General features: G+C 45.7%; 5 protein-coding genes across 5 annotated transcripts; 2 read left to right on the forward strand and 3 right to left on the reverse strand.

Moving 5' to 3' along the window:
- Nucleotides 1-1,245: 1,245 nt before the first annotated feature.
- PAAG_00267 (hypothetical protein) lies at nucleotides 1,246-1,470 on the reverse strand (the record flags this gene model as incomplete). Its single annotated transcript, XM_015843960.1, has 1 exon — nucleotides 1,246-1,470. One exon carries the CDS (start codon nucleotides 1,468-1,470, stop codon nucleotides 1,246-1,248), a length of 225 nt encoding a protein of 74 aa, XP_015700295.1.
- Nucleotides 1,471-3,610: 2,140 nt separating this feature from the next.
- PAAG_00268 (beta-hexosaminidase) lies at nucleotides 3,611-5,410 on the forward strand (the record flags this gene model as incomplete). The annotated part of the gene is made up of 1 exon (XM_002797683.2): nucleotides 3,611-5,410. The coding sequence occupies one exon, from the start codon at nucleotides 3,611-3,613 to the stop codon at nucleotides 5,408-5,410; it is 1,800 nt and encodes a 599-aa protein (XP_002797729.1).
- Nucleotides 5,411-6,578: 1,168 nt separating this feature from the next.
- On the reverse strand, nucleotides 6,579-13,154 carry PAAG_00269 (hypothetical protein; the record flags this gene model as incomplete). The annotated part of the gene is made up of 1 exon (XM_002797684.1): nucleotides 6,579-13,154. The coding sequence occupies one exon, from the start codon at nucleotides 13,152-13,154 to the stop codon at nucleotides 6,579-6,581; it is 6,576 nt and encodes a 2,191-aa protein (XP_002797730.1).
- A 1,997-nt stretch (nucleotides 13,155-15,151) lies between these two features.
- On the reverse strand, nucleotides 15,152-19,689 carry PAAG_00271 (hypothetical protein; the record flags this gene model as incomplete). Its single annotated transcript, XM_015843961.1, has 4 exons — nucleotides 15,152-16,079; nucleotides 16,137-17,245; nucleotides 17,299-19,289; nucleotides 19,494-19,689. The coding sequence occupies 4 exons, from the start codon at nucleotides 19,687-19,689 to the stop codon at nucleotides 15,152-15,154; spliced, it is 4,224 nt and encodes a 1,407-aa protein (XP_015700296.1).
- Nucleotides 19,690-20,594: 905 nt separating this feature from the next.
- PAAG_00272 (hypothetical protein) lies at nucleotides 20,595-22,164 on the forward strand (the record flags this gene model as incomplete). The annotated part of the gene is made up of 2 exons (XM_002797687.2): nucleotides 20,595-20,696; nucleotides 20,776-22,164. 2 exons carry the CDS (start codon nucleotides 20,595-20,597, stop codon nucleotides 22,162-22,164), a joined length of 1,491 nt encoding a protein of 496 aa, XP_002797733.1.
- Between the last annotated feature and the right edge of the window lie 582 nt (nucleotides 22,165-22,746).

Genomic DNA, 22,746 nt, shown 5'->3' on the forward strand with positions numbered 1-22,746 from the left:
GGTCTGTATATATTTTAGAGCCTCATTGTGGCACTTCAATAGAAAGGTCCATCACATTCATGTGGCATTGTCAGTGATCATCATTATGAGCTTCTTATCTGCATAAGATGATGTATCTTCTTCATTACCAAGTGTTTCTCCACCCTCAAATAGGTCCATCCAGATCTTAAGACCTTTGCAAATGGCATGATGTAGCAGGGTGTTTTTATAACTTGCACATTTATGCTTGACTTTAATGCATGTGGTGCAGAATGAGAGCTTCTTTGAGCTGATGATGACAATTTCAAAACAGAGCTTCCATGACATTTTAATTAGATTCTCCTTATCAATATAGCTTAATCACTGGTGCCACTCATCAATTAATAGCTGCTTCAGCATAATGGCGGGTAGTCAGATTGATGAGGATAAAATGAAGATATCAGTATTCAGATCCTTCAGGTTAATTAGCTGCTCCACATCATCACAGTTGAAAAGACCCAGTGATGCAGCATTCAGATCATAATCTGTTGATATCACTCTGGGCTTTGAGACTGCCAAGTATGCCAGTGATCCAAGGTTCAGATCATTCATAATATCTCTGAACATAGAGAAGATGTCAGATAGAACATATATATTATTGGGATTCAAATTCACATAGAAGATGTCATTTCCTGTAGATGCTATTATCTCAAAGTAATTTCCAGTGTCCACCTGCAGATCACAGCAAATATAGCCCTGGTGCTTCAATAGATCAGCAGATATGAGGTTGGTGAATAAGCCTGGCATCAAATAGATGTGGTCAAATTCAATTAATCTTTCCCTGACTGGGATGGAGGTGATGTCAATCCCTTGAACCTTCAAAGTAGCCTTATTGGCCACTTGAATCATAGGGCTGCTAACCTCTGTTATTCAGGAAAATCATGATTGATCACCTGCAATATGACATCCAGCCCTGCTATTCCATATGATGAGTGAGTTGATGATTGGTTCAGTAGAGTATGCAGGCATCTCAATGATCTACACTAGATTTGTCATTTGGAATGTCTCAGAGCTGTCATTTGCAGTTGATGAGGTCTTTTTGCCTTCACTACTCTTCTTATTATTATATTTCTCTATTCTCACTGTGTTGATGGTTCTCCATTCTTCAGAGATGCTATCTGAATTGACTGCTCAGCAGAGTTCACCATGATGATGCTTGCATTCCAGGCAGATTAGAAGGTCAGAATTTGAATGTTCATTCATTTGATAGTTTCTGTGTTCTCTGGGTCAGCCCTCACAGGCCATATTATTTTGGATGTTGCTGCTATTATTGGAACCCACAGCTGCATTTTCAGCCTGAGCCATGTTGGCCAAAGAATTAGCCACCTGGATGGCCTTCTTGGCCTCTTTGAGAGGATTCAATTGAGAGTGTATTTCCTCTATGATTGAATAAATGTCCAACATGACAGACTTTGATTTGAACTCTTGTACCTTCTCAATTTTCTTTTGCATGTAGTTTCACCATATATTAGAAAGTGCAGAATAGAACATGTGGAATACCACATCATTTGACAGTAAAATATCAAGTATTTCCAATTTTATAATAATGTCATTGAACTTATTGAAAAATGTGTGTATGTCAGTGACTTGAACATCACTTATTGATGTAAATGCCAGGACTGCTTCTCTGCAGAGCTGTGTTTTTGAGATGGAGAACTTCTTCTCAACTGTGTGTCAAAGAGAATTAATAATTCTGCCCTCATCATACTTATTAAAACAGGGCCTAATGCTGGCTGCTAATGTGTTCAAAATGAATATGTAAAGTCAGTGATTTTTGACCTCTCAAAAAGGAGCTCATTCAAGGTCTTCATCAGGGCTTTTGACTTGCTTGTCCTTCAATATAACTCAGCATTGAGCATCAATTAGCTTGGCCTTCATATTTACATGTCAGAAGAGGTAATTTGAAGATCTGACCAGAGTGTTCAGCTTGATGGCATACTTAGTATTCTGTTTGAATTAGCTGATCACCTTGCTGACACAGCTATCCAGATTGTAGAGATTATATTGCATTTGAAATCTCAAGTTCAGATCTCATGCTGATGATTGACCTGTCAGCAGATTTGCAGACATTGTGACTCTGTCATTCTAAGTACAGAGCCTCTTCAATTGAAGTTGAAGCTGCAATTCTTTGCATCTCTCTTTTTGAAGTTCTAGATCAATCTTTTGATGTTCAAGATTCAATCTTCTCAGTTGCAATTCTTCAGAGTCAGTTGCCAGCAGCAGGTTAGAGATCACCACAGATGTCTCCACCTCATCTTCTGAAGGAGTTGAATTGATATATTCAACATGACATAGATGGACCAGTCTCAATGTGATAGAAGCTGTAATCAGTCTGACTTGCTGACTGAGTGTTTTGAGAGGTTCAATCCTGGAACTCTTGAACATTCCTGAGGGGGGTCAGTGAGCTCAGGGCCCCCTGGTCATTTTCAGATTGGTCAGATTGACTGAATTGACTCAATCATGACTGTGAGCAAGTCATCATATGTTCCATCATGTCATATTAATCTTCTTTATAATGAAGTAATCTTATTTGGCAAGATTCTTGTCTATAAGCTTGATTGAGCAGATTGACATGTTCTTGTGTGATCAGTCACTGAAAAATTAGCAAGTTGCAGATTTTTCTTTCACTTACTAAGTGAACAGATTGAACACAGAAAAATTAATAATAATATAAGAGTGCATCAAATCAATCAATTGACATAAAATAAGACAATATTATATTGAATGAAGCAAGCAGTGATTAATATACACTATATTTGGCAAGAATTCCCTGAATTGGCAGTTATTTGCGCAAAACAGGTCTCATAACCTGTGAAGGATAGATTGCTTGATTCATTATGTAGCAATCACTAGCTACGCGGAAGTTATATACAGTGCGGATTACATAAGAAGGCGGATAGGCCTGACAGTTCAACCTTTTAAAACCACTTTCAGCTAATACACCATTAGTATCAGCACAGGTTAATATAGGGCAGCCAACGTTTCCCCTAACTACATGTCCACTAATTAGATGATGTTCTTCACAGTTGCAGTGGCGGCCAACAGGGGCCCAACCTGCAAACTTTACGTTGCATCCACAGCTAGCAACCTGCCTAGCATTTGTTCCGGCTACGGAGGACTGTTGATGGAGATTCAGAGAATCAACGACTCATCCATTCACCAACAATGAAGGCTTCTTGACGCAAATGCAATCATTTTTTGTTCTGTGGAGAAAAAGCAGTGAGTTACATGCACTGTAAACATTTACTGCTTGCCATGTCACACTGCATGTCTTCCCACGCATCCGCGCCTCTCCCCGTTTTAATTCAAGGACGAGGTTGCATGGGAAAGGATCTGTCCTACCTAGCTTTTGCGGCGCCTTTTCATTGGTTTTTTTTTTCTTTCTCGCGCATTTCAAGGGACCAACTTCTCTTTTGTGCGGGATGGCTGGTAGCTGAGAACCATGGGTGCCGATCTCCATCTCCAACCCTAGCAACCATATAAAGGGTACTGCATCCGTCTCCAACATTGAAAAACAAAATGTACGATCAAAGAAAGGCACTCAATAAGCCTTCAACCTTCACTTCAGTTGATCTTTTCAACCGTTTGAAATATGCACGCCCACGGGCTGTTTCAGGCTGTGGTCACAGCTACCCTCTTGGCCACAGCGGTGGGATATGCTGAATACCGTGTCAAGGTCAACCCTTTGCCGGCCCCCGCTGAAATAACGTGGGGCAAATCGGGGCCAATTCCATTTTCTAGAGCTATCTGGTGCAAAGGTTGCGACCACCCTCTTGTCAAGGACGCATGGAACCGTGCGTTCAGTGCCATTACAACTATCAAATGGGTTCCGGCTGCTCTCGAAAAACAAATTCCGACATTCGTTCCATTCCCAAAGAGCAAACGTGACGGCTCACCTGACCCAACTCTCAGACAAGTCAATGTTATAATCAAAGACCATAAGTCGGAATTACAGCACGGCGTCGACGAATCTTACACTCTGGATATTAAAAAAGGCTCAGGTGCTATTGAGATCTTAGCCAACACTATCTGGGGAGCTATTCATGCCTTTACAACTTTGCAGCAGCTTGTTATTGCCTGCGGGAAAGGAGGCCTCATTGTTGAACAGCCAGTCTCAATCAAAGACAAGCCTCTGTATCCATATCGGGGAATCATGATTGATACCGGCCGCAACTACATCAGCGTCGATAAAATCAAAGAGCAGATCGACGGCATGGCATTGGCAAAACTCAATGTTCTCCATTGGCATCTCTACGACTCCCAGTCTTGGCCAATAAAAATGAACTCCTACCCAGAGATGACCAATGACGCCTATTCACCTCGGGAAGTTTACACTGCGCAAGACATCATAAGAATTGTCGAGTATGCCCGCGCACGTGCCATTCGCGTCATCCCCGAAGCAGACATGCCAGGCCATTCAGCATCGGGCTGGCAACAAGTCGATCCGAAGATGGTCACCTGTGCGGATTCCTGGTGGTCAAACGACGTCTGGGAACTGCATACAGCTGTCGAGCCTAACCCGGGTCAACTCGACATGGTTTACAACAAAACCTACGAAGTAGTTGGAAATGTCTACAAGGAACTTACCAGCTATTTCCCTGATAACTTCTTCCATGTTGGCGGCGACGAAGTGCACCCCAACTGCTTCAACTTCAGCAGCAATATCCGCGAATGGTTCGCTGAGGACCAATCGCGCGACTTCAACGACCTCCTCGCGCTATGGGTTGAGAAATCCATGCCGATCTTCCAGGACCACAAAGCTCGCCGCCTCATCATGTGGGAAGACATGGTACTTGCCGGCATGCACGCTGACAACATCCCCAAAGATGTCATCATGCAGAGCTGGAACAACGGCCTTACCAACATCAAAAAGCTAACTAGCATGGGCCACGATGTCATTGTCTCGTCTGCAGACTTCTTCTATCTCGACTGCGGCCACGGTGGCTGGGTTGGCAATGACCACCGCTACAATGTAATGTTCAACCCTGACGCAGACACCCCCAACTTCAACTACCTCGGCCCCGGTGGCTCTTGGTGCGCCCCTTATAAAACCTGGCAGCGTATCTACGACTACGACTTCACCGACGGCCTGACTGATGATGAAAAGAAGCATGTTATTGGCGTTACCGCACCGCTGTGGTCTGAGCAGGTCGACGATGTGGTGATTTCATCCAAGTTTTGGCCACGTGCCGCTGCGTTGGGTGAACTCGTTTGGTCTGGCAATGTCAATGCTACGGGCCATAAGAGGACGACTGAGATGACGGCGCGTATTCTGAATTTCCGAGAGTATTTGTTGGCGAATAAGGTTCAGGCTGCACCGCTGCAGCCCAAGTATTGCTTGCAGCATCCGCACGCATGTGATTTGAACTATAACCAGTCAGTTATTACATGAGGGCGAGGGTGTTATAGGTGGTCCACCTTATGGTGACAGTCTCTTCTCCCTTTTTTTATTTTCATGGACATAACACATTTTTACATATTCTCTTTGGTCTTAGTTTGACTCATTTTTACTTCTGCACTCATGGCATATGTGATGCCATATTCAATTCATTAGTCATTGAATTACTTGTTAATTGTCTCCTTGTTTGCCAATGCTGCAGGTAACGTTAGGTAACAATGAGAATAAATATTGGAATTATAAATCAGCTTCGCAACGTGTCTTAAAGGTGTGTGATACTACTGGAAGAATGGAGAGAAAAGTGCTTAGGTAATGAAAATACGGAGTAGTTACTAGTTGGCTTCTATAACTCCTCAAGGTAGATGAATAAAGTGATGAATACCACCAACGAATGCAATATTAAGCATGACTTTGTATTTTGGAGAAAAGAGCAGCCATATAAAACGAGTAATAAAAAGCAAAGTGGGATAATATCAAATCAAAAAATTAGAAAATGAGGTTATTACGAAAATCAACAATAATGACTCACTCAACGAAATGTATAGGACAGAAAAGAAACATTATCAGTAGCAAAAAACAAACCCTTGTGAAGAAAGAGGGATGTAATAAAACAAGCCAAGAAGCCAACCATAGTTATTTCAAACTCAACAAATCCATCATCACTTTCCACGTATGTTGGCACGAAAATATGGTATGCAGTCAGTCTCTTTGAGAGACAGATTTGCCTAGGAATCTATGGCAAGGGAAAGACAATGACGAATGGAATATAAACACAACACGAACCGAGAAGAAGAAATGAGAGAGGATGACAATAGAGGGGAAGAGAAAGAGGTAAATATAAATATACCCCTGGTCCGTCTTTTAAGTGTTTATCACTTTCCTCATGATGCGATTCATTCTTATGCTGCCTCCATATAAAACAGGTATAAATCATATAAAATAGATCAAAATATATGTGAATATAGAAACGGAAATGGAGGCTGAGGAGAGTATTAGCAGGAAAATAAGGACAATAAGAAGAGAATAAGTGAGAGAGGAGCAGAATGAAATGAAACCTGAACAAAACAAGACCAGAAAAAGAGAATCTCAAAAGATTCTCTGGTGAGAGAACCGAAGTATGTATCCAATATAATAATAATAAAAAAAGCCTCTCACTCCTCCTTCAACGTTCCCCAGTCCCAACCCCGTCCCGAACATTAAATCTAGTTGCCTTCCTCCCAGCCTTCAACATGCTTAATCGCTTCATCACAGAGTCTCGAACTCCACCTCCACCACCCCCGGTATTAGCGTTAGCAGAGCCATCGACAGGCGCACTACTTGCCGTAATCATCCTACTATTATTCGCACTATTGGCCTCGTAAATGTGATTCTTTCCATGATTATTCTGGGAACTGGTGGCCGTCCCCCCCATCGCAATTTTCGCCCCAAGCCGCTCCGATGTCACGGGGTGAGAGTTGCTTGCACTCGTAACATTATTATTGCCATTGTTCCCATGTGCCCCACCAGACACCGTCCGTGTAATCTGGCTCACCTTCGCAGCGGCATTGCTGATGCTGCTGATGACGACACCGCCAGTACTCTTTTCCGTGTTGTAGGGGAAGGAAACAACGTTCTCATTCCGCGCTTTATGTGATCGAGATGATCGTGCCCGTTTCATGATCCGCTGCTGCGTTGTACGAATGTCCTCCGTGGATGTGGCAGGTGCAGATATGGATGAGCTATTTTTGTGTGTATCATTTCCGCCGCCCCCTCCAAACCAGCTACGTCTTTTATAGGGGGTGTCGCCGCCTCGTGTACGTGACCGTCGACTCGCTGCACGGCTAGGGGTGACAGAGACGGCGTCCGCGCTATCTGTTTTCGCGGTTGAGGGACGCGATGTGTGTGTTCCGTTGAGCTTACGTTCAGATTGTTGGCGCGCATCGTTGGCAGTGGCTGTAATGGTGGAGGTTGAGTTGTTGGCGGTATGATTGGAGCGTTTGAAGGGATTCAAACTGATTCGATGAGTGCTGATGGATTTCTCGTGGTTATGTTTGGTGTGGGAAGGATTGTCCTGCTGGCGAGCGGCGCGAATGAGTTCCTGCTCGGGACTGATGGAGCGGGCGTTTGTGATGGGCTGTGGTCGAGAGGAGATTAAAGGTTCCGAGTGGTCCCCCGGTAGATTGGGAGGTTCTTCCGTTTCTGGTATGTTACAGACAGGTGTGAGAGAGGCAACTTCAGGGGCAAAGGCAAACTCGAAACGACGCGTGAGTTCCTCCTGGGTAGCCTGGTAAGCGGGGCGACTGTACAATGCTAAGCAGCGCTTTATTGCAAGAGCGTGATCGATGAGTGCAACTGCCAGAGCGTTGTTTAAAGGATCGATGGGGTGTGCAATCTGGCCCTCGTCATCCTCACCATCATGCAAATTCAGGGTCGCCTGACTTTCATCTACCAAAAACTGTCTGTAAAGAGCAACGCAACCTGAATGCGATGATTCGAGATCAAGCAGATTGGTTAACACATCAGTTAGACCCGTCAGATTCGAGTCATTCTCAGAGGAGGCTCGTCTCTCTAAAAGCAGGAGCTCGTGTGTTTTACGCCAAGTCCGCTCAATAGCCGTTTGGAGAGGAGTCAGGACAATTTCATCCGTAGATACAATTTCACTTCTCCGGAGGATATTCGGGAATGGTTCAGTAGTCGTGTAAATCGTTTTTGCGACCCATTGTTCTTTTACATTATCTCCGCCAGTATGTCGTTTTGATGTGACGGAAAATTGAGAAGGTAGGGAGGCCAAAAGATGCTCTCGAACTGAATGAGGCACCTTGGACCGCTGGTAGACGGTATGATTCATATCCCTGTGTACACTGACGGCAGATATCTGCAAGAATTGTCCCTCAACGTCCTCAGGCTCATCCGAGGATATGATCTGAGCTGCTGGATATTCCTTTTGCATACGATCTGTAAAAGTAGCCATCCGATCAGTCGGAGACCCTTCGACGATATACTGCTTATTCCGTAGAGTAGTTGGGAATCCAAGACCTTTGAACGTGACGCAGAAATATCTCTGAGGTGGATTGGTATCTTTCACAATCTGATCATAGATCTTGGCCATCGATGCCTGAGTTCTTGACAGTTTCGAAAAATCAAGTGTCATGTGCTCGTAATAATGGGCAAGTTTCCTATAGCAGGATAGGGCATGTGCCCAAGCCTTACCATCTTCAAAGTGTTGAATTATTTCAAAATAGAGCGCCTCTTTTCGCTCAAATGATGTCTGTTCGGGGAAAACGGGGTTCGTGAGAGTAGGGACCAGCTTGGAAAGGTCCCAATCATAAAGGTCAGCATGGAGCTGAAGGGCGAGTCCAGCTTCGGTATAATTACGTGCCGCAACCTGTCCACGGGCGAGTTCATGCACGTATCTTATAAATATATCTTCCTTGTCCATGTCTTTCATAAACTCCATCAGCTTCAAGGTGTTGAGACTCTCCGTAATGTTTCCATTATGAGATGCAACCAAAAGATCTAGCAACTCATCGACAGTCGCAACAAGTTCCTTCAACGCAACAAGAAGCTCAGAATCAGGATTTGAAGTCCTTGTTTCAAAAAGATCTAGTAACTCGCTGATAAACAATTTCTGAGTCCCACTCTCGCTAATGTTCTTAGTTTTGAATAGGAGATCCAAACTGGATATTATTTCTGCTTCCACTATAGAAAGGTCTTCATTCAATTGCCATTCGCTAACTATCATGGTCTGCAGAATTCGCACTGCAACGTGTCGAAGGCCTTCGTGTATGCTGAGGCAGAGTTCGATAATCGGAGAGACAAGGGCAGGAACATATTGAACCTGATACCCGCCCAGCTTCTTCAAACCATAGCGCTCTTGTTCGTCCGCAGTGGTATCCCAACCAATAGACTCCCAGGTCCTCTGTAACAAATCAGCGCCATGCTCTCGGACATCACCAGCAATCTTCCATACGGCCCGGCGTTTCTGCTCGGGGAATGTTTCGAGTGCGAGGGCATCACTTGATACGAGCTTCAGTAATGTGTCAAAGAATAATTTCCACAGTTCCATGTCGAAATTATCCGCATCATCGGGAGGGGGAAGGAATGAGCTGATGAGCATTGTTGACAGGTATTCCAAGCTCTTCATGGTCGATCGGTGATGATAGATGTGTACACTCAGCCATGTAGAGGGATAAGCCTCACAGCTAAGAATAGATTTATGGGTCTGGAGAGACTGTGTCAAAAACAAGGCGAGATCTTCATCCTTGAGCAAAAGCGGTGTCGGGTTCGGTATTTTCGCAAGAGAGGCAATAATGGCTGCAAGTTCAACGAGACTTTCTTCGAATTTCTGCTTTACTTTTGACTGCTTGAGCTGGAAAGGGAAAGATTTACTGAACAGCATTGACAACCAATTTGTTTCTTCAACACCATCCCCAACAAGAGCGCAGTACGATGCTACAGCCTTCGGCATGTATGCATACAGTTCAGGAGAGGGGTGCTTCAGCTGCTCTGCAACAATTGACGAACAGAGCCGAACTTGGTCTCGATACTGGTCATTGGCATCACTGGTTCGTCCCCAGTACGGAGCAAGCCAACCGATACAGCAGGTAAATAGAGTCTGCCTATCTTTCGCGGACTCAAAAAGTGGAAGTTGGATATAATTAAGAATCAGAACCAGCTTGTAAAGGATAAGCATGCTCTTCACATCTTTGCAGGCATCCATAAAGCTCAGGGCAATATTCATGATTTCTTCCTTGGTCAAGGCATTTGAAAGTTCGGGCAGCCAGGTATGGAAATGCTGAACTACCAAAGTCTTACTTCCGACTAGGATCGGAGAAGGATTTTGCATGAGGGATTCCACAGACTGGAAGATAAAATGCAAATCCCGGTTGAAGGTCGACTGAACTTTGGTGATACCAATACCTTCCTCCTTTACCTTTTGTTGCTCCCTGGCATTGATTATAAATTTTAGCAGATGTCGGCCAACCTTGAAAGCTGCACGGAGGTTACGAGACTGTTGAGAATCAGGCGTAGCTTGGAGAAGGCGGCAATAGCTCCGGATTAGACAGGATGTAGCAAAGGGAAAGTTGAACTGCTTTTCAGCGTAATGGTCGACCAAGGGACCAAGGTTAAATCGACGATCATGAACGATGCCAAGGACAGTAACCAAGTCATTGAAGACGAGATCTTCATACTCCTCATTCCCAGCATTCTCCACAATAATCCCAAACAGCGCATCGAACACATCCCGCAACTGCTTCACTATTTCTATTTCTGGGACGAAAACGATCCTTTTCAAAAGTGCTAGAACTTCCGATGCGGACCGTTCTCGCCAGCCGATAAGGCCCAGAATAACTTGATCCTGAGAGTACTCCGTACTGCAGAGGTCGGTTTCTATAGATAACGTTGCTAGGGGACCAGTAACAGCTTCATCTTTAGTAGATTCGTTTTTTCCAAGTGCACTCCAGGGAAGGGAGAGGTAGGCTCCACGCCCATTTTCAATGCTTGAGGTAGATTTGTCATAGGCATACAATAATAGAGAGTGAGGACCATCACGAATAAAAGCCTGTTGATCCCACAATGGCATCCAGCTTAGAGCAAATGGAAATTCGGGAGCGTCAGCTACGCTCATTATAAGATGGGAACCGGGGACTTCATCAGCAGGAATGTTTAATCGAATCGATTGATTCCAGGGTGAGCCTCTTTGTGTAACCGTAGTTCTCCACGCAGTTTGACCTAGCCCATTAGAAGAAGGGTAGATACAATGTTCAAGACGCACACCTGCCGCGTTGCGGACTTCAACGGTCAACTGGAGGTTTCGTAAACCGGTCATCTGTGGAACAGGAAGCTGGCCGTTAATCGGATGAGAAAGCAATGCGTCTTGTGAAATGGTTGCACGATTTATCGTGATATAGATATCAGATCTTGGTTTAGTGGGCGCACCGGGAAATCCTATTCGCTTCGTTTGTGCAACGTTATGTAGCGATGTAGGGTTGTTTCGCACAAGCGTCTCAGCATCGTTGCTAATGAATGGGTGGAGGTGTGAATGCACTCTCGAGATGCGATGGGATCTCACATATTGACCAGTTGGGCTATAAAGAAGGGACCGTATGACCTCATCGAAGCCCTCTGAATAGTCATCCTCTTCATCATTTTCACCAACGGGAGACCAAAAGTTTATGACCTGCTCGACCTCCTTGTTTTGCTTGAGCAGCGGCCCGATTTCCAGAGCGCCAACTCCCACGGTCCGAATAACTGTAGGTTCTTTTCCTGGAGTGTCGGGTTTGTTGGGCTTAGCTGTAACGGAGTCACTTGATTGTGATAGAGATCTTGACGGTTCTTTTCCCACCTCGAGACTCGAACCCCTAGATTTAGGGCCCCACATCATACTCCGTCTACCCTTTAAGCTGCCCTTTCCTGCACTGTTGAGACTAGAAGAAACTTTATTTGAGAACGATCCATCGCGGGAACTTGATGATCGAGTCTTTGGCGGCACATCAACTCTTGGTGATTCAGGTCCCATGGCCTTGATGACAAGGTAAAGCTTGGAATCGGAGTTGGAACCTTCGCCAATATCCGATGCACTCAATTCTGTAAAGAGCGTCTTCATCTTTGTATTGTCAACCAGGTTTGAGAAGGTTTCAGCGGCTGGAAGATCTAAAGTGTAAGTTTCTGAAAGTTGTCTAGCATCGCCATTGGCTTGTTTCAACCATAAGCTGATACCAAGGATTACCGAATTCGCATCGGTTCCAGAAACAGCGTTCACTTCGAAAAGAACGTGATGAAGCGAAATATTGTCGACTTGAGGAGTGGGTCCACTGTCGAGCATGCTCATCTCAGACTGCAGCTTGGTGAGTTCCGTGGCTGAATCATCTCCGGTAAGTAGGCGCCCTCGTTGCTTCGGGTCTCGCACAACCACTTCTCCGCTAAGCATTTTATTTCCCCGCACAAGATTCCAAACTGTCTCCTCACGCAAAGCTGCAAGCTCTTGAGCTGTTAGGACATTGTGCAGCAGCTGTCGTCGCGCAAGATCTAGCTCCAAGACAATATTCGACATGTTCTCCAGCGTTGTGTATTGGCGAGCCAAGAGCAGTTGGTGGATGTTTGTGGAATGCCATTCGCGCAAACACGAAGCGATCTCATCGACGAGAGGTTCCGAAACCGATGTGGGGGTCTCGTCACCGATTTTAAGCATGGGCACTGGAGCAGGTGGTTTTGTAGTGTTTGGGTCGCGAGGGCCTAGGGATACTGGCGTCAATGGTAAAGATGGAGACACAGACCGCCGTCTGGTGCCATCCTCCTCTAATTTGATAATCGTAATTTGGGACATCTTTTTCTGTGACGCTTTCAGATCCCCTTCACCGTTGTGAAGCGTCTTGCTATCCACGGCAGAAAAGCTGTCCTCCAAAGACTCGGTGCTCGTTATTGAGCCAGCATATCTCCTCGAGACAGGCTCAGTGCTTAATCTGCCATCCTTTGACCCATCTGAATCACCCAAGACTTCCCGCACTTCCACGCAATTCTTGGGGAAGATTCCTGAAAACACGCGTGCCTCGAGTGTACGGCCTTTGACGCTAGTCAGGCCGGCAAGCAGCGAAGGAGGCGCAACAAGATAACCCCGATACCACGAGCCATTGATCCCACCCTGTTCAATTATGTAAAGTTCATCGCCCAGTTCTAATGGAAGGTCTGCAGGAGAGGAAGGTTGGAAAGGGTAGATAGCGACGGCAAAAGCGATTCGTGGAAGTGGTCGCCAGGGCATGGTGTATGATGTAATGAGGGAATGGAATGTGATATAGAAGCGTTAATTAAAAATTAAAGGTGAGAAAGAAGAAGAAGAAGCCAAGTGTTATAGGCAAAAGACAGGATAGAAGAGGAGAGAGAGCACGGTCGGCAGCGCAACGAAGCCTTTGTCCGGTTGGTAAGGCGGTTACATTCAGAAGCAAAGGGCTCTGTGGCACTCTCACCGGATAATTGAAGGGCCAAAACACCCGCGACTTGCAACCACTACGGAGAAATAGAGAGAGTCACATCAGTAATCGCATCAATTGCAAGAAAACCCTCGGTAGAAAGCTCAGATAGCAATGAATAATGATACATACCAGACGGACGGAGAGGATCAAGCCCACTGCACGGGTTCGATCGATGCTAGCGAGAGAGAAGGACGGACAACAGATGGGTTGAGATCGGTAGAAGAACCTCGCCAGATCAACGCCCCTGAGGCGCACAGACATTTAAGGGTCCCCCAAAACAAAAGGATGGATGTTAATACCAGTAGTTTTTTTTTTTTTTTTTTTTTTTTTTCCTTTTCTTTTCTTTTCTTTTTTCTGTGCTGGCCAGACGGGGAGATATCTTGGTCAAAAAACTTCCAAGCTTGCCTTCTTGTTGGTCAATTGGTTGTTGTCAACAGGCGCTAGATGTTGGAAGGACACAAGAATTATTTACTCCGTCGTCAGTCAATTAATTAATTTGATCGAAGATCCTGCAGGTTTCCAAGGTTTGTTCTTGATATTCAGCCGCCGTTGATTTCTGTGCCCTCAATTCTTCCCACTTGGGTCTGGAGGAGTGAGGGATGTTGCGTTAGTCTGGAGCTTAACTAGTTTTTCCTTTTCTTTCCCTCCCTCTATTCGAATCTCTGTTGGACATCGGATGACCCGGTGGCAGAGTTTAGTTGGTTTCTAGTTAGTTATTTAAGGTGGGATTGATGGGGAAGAGCACGAATTCGACAATGGGTGGATAGCAGCATAACCAGCTGCATGCATTGCTCGGCCGACGTTGGGGGTTGAGAGCAACAACCGTCTTGGTGCAGGTGAGGTTGGGAGGTGCATGTAAATAAAGAAAGGCATGTGTCTGATCCTTGGAACCGCATTTGCGCATACCAATAATGGACTCGAGTCTGCAACAAACTCTGTTTCTGAATTCGTAAATATTTACGGTGTAGTTAACTATATTTAAACGTTATCATCCGCTCAACTCTAAACTGCCCTCGGAGAATCGGACCTGAGACCGTAGGATTAATTGTTTAACTGACAAGCCTTGTGCTAGGATTAAGATGAATATTGAAATATACTCATAGTCAGTCATTTATCGGTGCTTCTTGGACATAAATAAAAAAATAATGATGATGACGTCTCTGATTGTCACTCATTTTTTATTGGCTCAGAGCCCTCTCAATTTTGCTCATGTTCAATCCCGTATCCCCGTTCTCTTGGAGATGGTGTGGAGAGTATCCGTATTCTAACTTTTCCCCTTGACGGTTCTAAACATTATTTATGCTTATTCCTGATATCCTCCGAATTTGCCCCCTGGAATATTAGTACTCGACATCCTAGTTGATATTTATGAGTAAACTTGTAAGAGCAAGCAAGCATCAATAGGTCGTAGTTTCACAATGAGTTTCGTCAAAGGAATTCGATGTAGAAAATAGATTGAAAAAAAAGGGTGAAGGTGTAGGTTAAAGTCGGATCAAAAAGGAAGTAACCAGAAGATGGAAATCGTATTTGTAAGAGAATATAGATAATGGAGAAAAAAAAATTGTGGGAGGATATGACGAATTGACAAATAAACCGCAGGTAGAGGGAGAATAAGAGGGAGAATAAGAGTAGGTACCAAAAATTATGCAAAGGTTAAAACACAATCAAGGGGCAAACTCGGGTTCAACCCCCCTACAGGAGGAACGCCATACCACATCCAAAAAATCGCAACATAAGAGAAAATAATCGAGCGTGACAAACGTATGAAAAAGCCCAATGTATATCATCATCTCTTGAACATCGATGCAGCCTCCTCTTTCCGCCACTCCAATTCCACCTGCCCTTCATAAACCAGCTCAATAATACGTCTCGTACGATCATGTACATCGGAATACCGCGATTCACATTCCTTCAACACCTTCACCACCAAACTGCGTGAAACGCCCGGATCATCCGCGTCTCCGAAATGCTTCTCGATACGCTTCTTCAGTGCATCGATGCCCCTTCGCAACTCCTTGGCGTCAAACGAAGTAAGAAGTTTCTTAACGAGGATGCGCGAATGGCTGGTGCGGAGGGCGATATCGGTTGGTGTGGCTGCGGTCTGAAGGAGGGATTCTGTCGATTCGATGAAGTCAAGCAGTTTACCGAGGGGTCGGCGAATTACTGCATCGATATACAGCCGCAAGTGCTCTTGTACGTCGTGTGTTGCACGATCCTTCCATTCGGTCAGAATAAGGTTATCGCGGCAGTCAACCTCTTCGAGGTAATGATTCATATTCTCAATCAAGAGAATGTGATAATTAAGCGCTTCTTTGTCTTCTGGGTCTTGAGCACCTCCTGATGAGACGGTTTGCTGACCGGGCGCTTCTTTGGCGATAAATTTCAAACTATCCCACATGGCGCGGTTTATTTTCTCGTAGGCTTCATTTACACAGAACCGTATGTCGATCGTCTCTTGGGTGGATAATGATAACATGTTTTCGATCGTTGCTGAGAAATTAGGGAAAGTTCGCATGAACGAGATAACCCCTTTACGTTTCTTGACTTTGACCTTTGTCTCTTCGATTGCACGGATTTGCTCTTCGACAAACCGATTGAAGAGTCCCATAAAGTGAGAATGTATTTTCTGGAGATTGCGAACGATGAATTCCTGGTTCGTTTCATCAAAAGCAGATATCTTCCTCTCTAAAGCAAATAATACACCAACTCCTTGCCTACGTATCGTGTCAGTCGTAATAGATGAGTTCGGCATGTTAGTGAAGTAAACTTACAAAGGTTCAGCTCTAGAGGCCCACTCCGCTAAATTCTGCATATCACTAGTCCAGGGCGAAAATATTTCATCCATAATCTGCTCGACTTTCTTAGCCATGTCACGGTCCGGATCATATAACTCATTGACGCTGAATATTGGCGGTCTTCTATCCTCTGGTCGAGCAGCTGCGACCAGATCTGGAAACTCTATGTTTGACAGTGAGTTGAGGTGAAAGAATTTCACCACGAAGTTTTGTTCTTCTGCAATGAGCTTCGTTGTGTCTTCCAATGAGCCGCCAAACACCTCATAAGGCTCAATTTTCCCATTATTATCTGGTCCTGGAGCTCGCGGGTTTCCGGCAACGCGGACCGTTTTGCCTCGCCTCACTGTCAATTTCCGAGCGGCAGTTGTGATGCCATCTCCATCCCGTTCCTTCTCTTGGTGAGTGAATAATAATTCTTGCTCATCGCCGGTAGGTTGCCGTGCCTCACGCTTCCATGCCAGTATATTGTCCCTAAATTCATTCTGAAATGGTTTTTTCATCTGCTGCTCATATTGTGTGGCAATGGCGCTCCAATCCGGTGGGCTGACTTCACGTGCAAAAAGCATCAACGAGCTATACATCCAGAGTTCTTGCCGGGCGTGGTCATGGGCACCCAAAATAAGTTTCTCTGATTTGGAGTTTGCAATTGAATCCATCATTTTTTGCTCCGCGATTCTAAAAGCAAGGCTCATATATTGCTTCAAACGTTGTAGAAAGAGCTGGACTTCATTACGGTAGTCAACCGTTTTCTCCTTCACTGCGCGCATCTGTCCAATTTCAGTATCAGCATACACGCCAAGGACACCCCGATCACCAGCTGCGTCAGCAAGCCTCTTTTTGTTTATTCCAATATCAGGATCAATCGTCGCCATCGCTTTGTACAAGATAGCAAGGGAAGATTCTGTTTCTTGGATGCCATCCGGGTTGCTGAGGGATGCTTCCCGAAGGGCGCTGAGGTCAGTTGAGGAAATTGAAATCGTCTTAAGGAGATTTTGTAGTTCATTTTGCAGAAGCTTTTGGTTTGCGGTTTGGACCTGCAAACCTTGAGATTGAGCTTCGATGTAGGCAACGTCGTCCGCCAAGGTCTAAAGACTGTCAGAACGCAAACAATTAGGGGATTAAACACATGCGGGCTTACGTTTAGTTCATGTGCATATAACATCAAGAGACCATCTAGTTCATCGCACTCGGCAATTGTTTTGTCAAACAGCTTTGCGAGCTGGTCCACTTTGCCCTCCTGAAGCTCGAGGTGACCCAGCCAGCTGCTTGCCTGAACCCGTCCAATCTCTCGCCGAACATCTGCTTCAAGGTCCTCAATCCGTTTGTCCTCGCTCAACTTCCCATCCCATCCGAGATCACTTAATATATCATCGAAGTATCCTCCTCTACCTTCCAAAATACTGGGGTCAATGGAAAGAGCGGCACAATATTGTGCTGTATTATCCTTACGGCGTTGACGTCGGCGTTCTGCTTGCGACGGCGCCGTTTTTGAGAGAGCAACTCCCGGGCTATCATTTGCTGGAGCAGCATTCTTGTTTGATGGCTGGTGTGGGCTGTAGAACGCAGGCTCAGAAACCTGAACCTTGGCTACTTCATGAATCCTCGGTGCTTCCTGCACGGTAGCCATTTCCTTGGGTGTCACGATTGGTTCTACATCTTTAATTGATGACTCCGTTGAAGTAGCGGTAGTTTTAGTGGACTCATCTGTCATAGTTCTGGATAGGGGCGCCGAAATCACACCGATAGCATTATCTGGCTCAGACCCGCTCTTCTCTTTTGCCAGTAATCTGTCTGCCGCTCCTCCGGCTCTAGGAAAAAAAGCGCCGTAAGCATTAGCGGCCCTCCGAAGTGAAGAGGCCACATCTTTTGTTTGCTTCTTCTTTACCATTGGGCCAAGGCCTGGACGATGCGTTTCTGCTTCGGCTTCGGTCGAGGACGCTGCAGTTGACTCAGCAGGTGTAGCGGGGGTGATTGGAGATGGAAGTATTTTAGGCAAATCTAATGGTTCAGGAACGATAGGGCTCTCATCTTCCTCTGGGGTAGAGTTTCTAGCGGCCTCTTTAGTATGTTTAACGGGGCCCTCCAAATCGAAATTGAGTTCAGAATCTGGGGCGGCTTGTTTGCTGGATTCGATGGGTGAAACTTTGCCACTCGGCGCAGGCGTTCTTACCGGATGAATGCCATTTTCATTGTTAAATTTCGTTCTGTGTTGGTTGCCCATTGAACTTGATAGCGGATTTGGCGAAGGAGCTACGCCAACGGGTGGCATTCGAGGCGCCGGGCCAGCGTGGAGTGGTGATAGGGCTGAGGGATCATTGGGAATATTGTGTTCGACTGGTTTCAAAGGCGGCTCACCACGCAGCTCACCACGAAAGCCCCGTGGTTGAGGATGGTTAGACGGAGGAAATTGAGGACGAGGTCGCTGTCCTTCATCCTGACCAGGGGGGTTGCTTGGGAACTGTTCCCTGGATGGCTGCCAGCCCAGCTCTCTTAGACCTTCACGGCCAGGAAGGCGACCGCCTGCATATGGAGGTTGCGAGAGATTGGATTGAGTTTGCGGAGATATGGATTGCTGCCCCCCCGAACCACCTGAACGGCCTGGGGGAGGATCACGAGGTCCCATGGGAGAATCGCGAGGTCCCATGAGAGGACCAGCTTGCTGGCCAGGAGATGCAGCGCCGGTTATCACGTCTCGATCACGAGGATCAAAACCAAGTAATTCCGGTACCTTCCCTCCAGTATACTTCTTATATATCTTCACCAAACTTCCAATGAAGAAGTCCCTTTCCTTTGGCGAGGCGGCCTGCCAATAGTAGGGCTTCGATACGGTCACCACGAACCCAAGATTGGATGCCCACATTTTCTGCTGCTGCTCCGAGGGGTTCGATGCAGGTATGTGTTCGTAAATTTGAATACGCGTCAAATCATCCAGCATCCAAGTTTTCCCAACTGAAAATGAACCGTCGCTATTCTCCCTTGCCTTATGGAGGCGAACCCTTCCGGATTTCCTAACAGAGACTATTACTAAACGGGGTTTTTTATTGTCAGGGGGAGAGTCTGGCGGGGGAGGGCTTGAAGGATAGGCCGCATCTTCCGTAATTCGTATGTGTGTGATATAGGATTCAATAGCTATCCAAAAGAGTTCATATCAGTATTGGAATGGGCATAATTGGGGTGATAAATGATTCCGATGATAAACAGTCTGCGGGATAGGACTTGCGGGAGGTCGTGTCAACTATATAGAAGTATTTACTGCCCATAAAAATGCTAACGATACACCGGATATGGGATATTCGATTGAGAGCGGAACAGAACAATCTTATAAGGACCTACTGGAGCCATCTGCATCCTGTTTGGCAAAGCAGCTCTGAATGAGCCTCCGCTTCTCATGTTCGAATTTCTCTGCTCTTGACATCCCAGCTGCTCCGGGGATTGTGCCGCTGCCGTTGCATGCATCCACCAAGGGCCACCGTTCCTTGGGGCCGGGGCCATTTGAAGGCAGCCCCCAAGGGCGTTCGCGGCCGTTCATATTCGCAGGCTCGCCCAAAAGAGACACTTCGGGAGGCTCATCGATACACCGGGCATAGTTTAAACATTGCAAGGAGGTAAAGTAGTTCAAAATGTAGAATGAGAGAATATATGCGACGTTGAGATTGGCAGTAGTTGGATAGCCGCTACTTAGCGAGGAGCAATTGGTTGGTTGATAGTTGGTTGTTTGACCGTGGTTGGTATGAAGGGCGCATAAATAAGAGTTAATTAAGGAGGCTGCTTGTTGCAGTGGGAGAGTGCGTACGTGACTTGGCAGCTCAGGCACCAAGTGGTACCTGGTACTTTGAACGGTGTCTCCAGATATATACTGTCCACGGATGGCAGAAAGCACCGCCAGTTCGGAAGAAAGAGTGAGAACTGAAATGTGAATACCCAGAAAGGATAGCCAAGTTGGTTATAATCTTATACAGTCTTCTCTGCCCGCAGTTACAATTCCTTTTTATATATTCTTTGGTTTTTCTCTTTTGCATCGTTGTGCTGGATTTAGGTACCAGATACTTAGTTGGGCTGTACTTTTGTGTATCTCAGTATGACGATATGTTATGTAATTACCACCCAACGCAACTACCAGCTGACTAGTCAATAACTAGTTAGGTAGTTAACGTGACTCGTAAAAATTACATAAGCTGTACCAGCAAGCGTCATGCCTATTATGGACTAGCTTGGTTACCGTGTTTTGCCTAGCGTCCTCCGAGCAGTCCAAAGCCTGTCATTGGTGTTAGGCCCAACCTTATTTATATTCTCGCTTCTTTTTTTTCTGGTGGAATGTTTTGGTCTTGCTGTGATGTTGCGACGACAGGTTCGCGCACGCCAACACGTCAATCCGCTCCCAAATTTAGCTATTTAGGTTGAGAGCGTATTCCGACACACTGCGCGGTAGCTAAGATGGCAGTCTTGAAAGACGTGAAGAAGAAACCCTCAAAGACTGCGAAGGCAAGCGCGTCTCCCGCCTCAAACTCCACAGGCATAAAATCAACCACCGGAATGGTAGGTCAATTCATGCAACCTCTTTTCTTGCGTTGTACATTAGTATGCCCTCATTCTAAGAGATGCTTTGCGCAAACAGGGGAAGAATGAGAAAGATACATCTGCCTCTGAAAGACCGGCGTTGTCGCCCGCTCTCCTAGCGATGGTCACCAGCTTCCTCACCGCCTATGGGTTTGACAAGACCAGCAATGTTTTCGGTGAAGAACTAAAGGAGAGCAAAATGATTAGGAAGGCAGGAAACAAGTCCAGCGGTTCAGCAACCGCCAATACGCCGTTGCTAGTCGAGCTTTTTGAGAACTGGAACCGTAACCTTAGAAAACAAGGTCCGAAACAAAAGGTTGTCGCAAAGCAATCCAGTGAGGAAGACAGTGATGGAAGCAATTACAGCGATTCCGATTCAAGCTCGTCTGCCTCTAGTGACTCTGACGTCTCCATGGAGGATGCATCTTCATCTTCAACCTCTTCCTCGTCGTCTTCAAATGATGATAGTAGTGATGAAGAGGAGGAGGAGAAAGGGCAGGAGGACAACAAGGCAACTGCTCCCAAATCGAAAACACTAAAGCGCAAACAGGATGACGCATCGAGTTCTTCATCTTCTGGTTCTGACTCGGATGAGGGCCGTCCTCCGGCAAAGCGGACAAAGCTGCCGACTAACGGGAAAGGGAAATTAAAGTCAAGCGCATCAGATAAATCCTCCAGTTCAGATTCGTCCTCGGAGTCCACGTCAGAATCATCCTCTGGCTCCTCCTCAGACTCCGATTCCGACTCTTCATCTGCGTCTGACAAGAAGAAGTCGAAAAAGAAGTCAATTCCAAAATCAGCTACCGCCGCTGACGTTGCCGCAATTGCGGCCAAAATCCCGCTTCCCGAGTCCGAAGAAAGCGATTCAGCCAACTCTTCGTCATCTTCATCATCATCATTCTCCTCTTCAGGTTCATCCGATGGTGAGGATATGAGTGCGGACCGCAAGCCCTCGGCCGATTCAAGCGCAACACTTGGCGGCAACTCCTCATCCAGCGATTCCTCTGACTTCTCCTCCTCGTCCAGCTCGTCATCTTCCAAATCTTCCGTGGGCAAGAAAAAACCCAAGGAAGCCAAGAAACAGACAAATTCCATTGCCAAATCCAAATCCAAATTCTCCAGCCCCAGCGCCCTCAAGAATCCCCCTTCCAGTACCTCCACATCCAATGCAAAGTCAACGCCCCTCTCTACCCCAGCTGGATCTACCCCCCAAGTCAAACATTCAGGTGCTAAACCGACTCCATTGGCACTAGCCAGCATGAAACCTCACGATGACCATCCCTCTAACGCATATGTCCCGTATGCATATGCTGAACGAGCACATAAGGACCTCTCGGTTACTCGAGGCAAGGGGTTCACAAAGGAGAAGAACAAGAAGAAGCGCGGTTCTTACCGTGGTGGACCTATCGACATTGGTCCAGGGAAGTCCTTTAAGTTTGAAGATTAGAGTTGCAATTAGATTAAATCCTTGATTTGCCAGCGGGCACATAAAATATTCTTCATGTCTCACGACCTAAAGTTACTATTAACCCATTTGTCAGTTGCTAGCTCCTAGTTAGTTAAATCTTACGTTACTTACCTGTTCAATGTCTTCTCCTTTTAAAATAAATAAATTAATTTAAATGAAATAGAGTAAATAAATAGAATAATAATAATAATAACAATTCCTCGCCATACATATTTTAATTTTGGAAAGGTTTAATGCGTGAATTGGCCAACTTATGTTGGTGTTTTAAAAAATGAAAGAATAATTCTCTTGTTAAATCTGCAGTGTCCCAGCTATGCTTTTAATGGAAGATCTAAGAGGGTTTGATTACGCTTCAGCACTCTCATCCTGTTGCTGTTGTTACCTTACAGTTTATCCTATTGATATTTTCCAAATTACTTGATATAGAATAGATTATGTGCTGTGACTTCTTTATGGATAATGGTAAAAGTGCCTCCCGGGAAATTCAAGGGACGTAAAACACCAGTCAATACTCTAGCAACCAACAGTAGGGGAAGGGTAGTAATCAGCGTATCTCAAAGA

The sequence above is a fragment of the Paracoccidioides lutzii genome, assembly GCF_000150705.2.
Source record: "Paracoccidioides lutzii Pb01 unplaced genomic scaffold supercont2.1, whole genome shotgun sequence".
Lineage (NCBI taxonomy): Eukaryota > Fungi > Ascomycota > Eurotiomycetes > Onygenales > Ajellomycetaceae > Paracoccidioides > Paracoccidioides lutzii.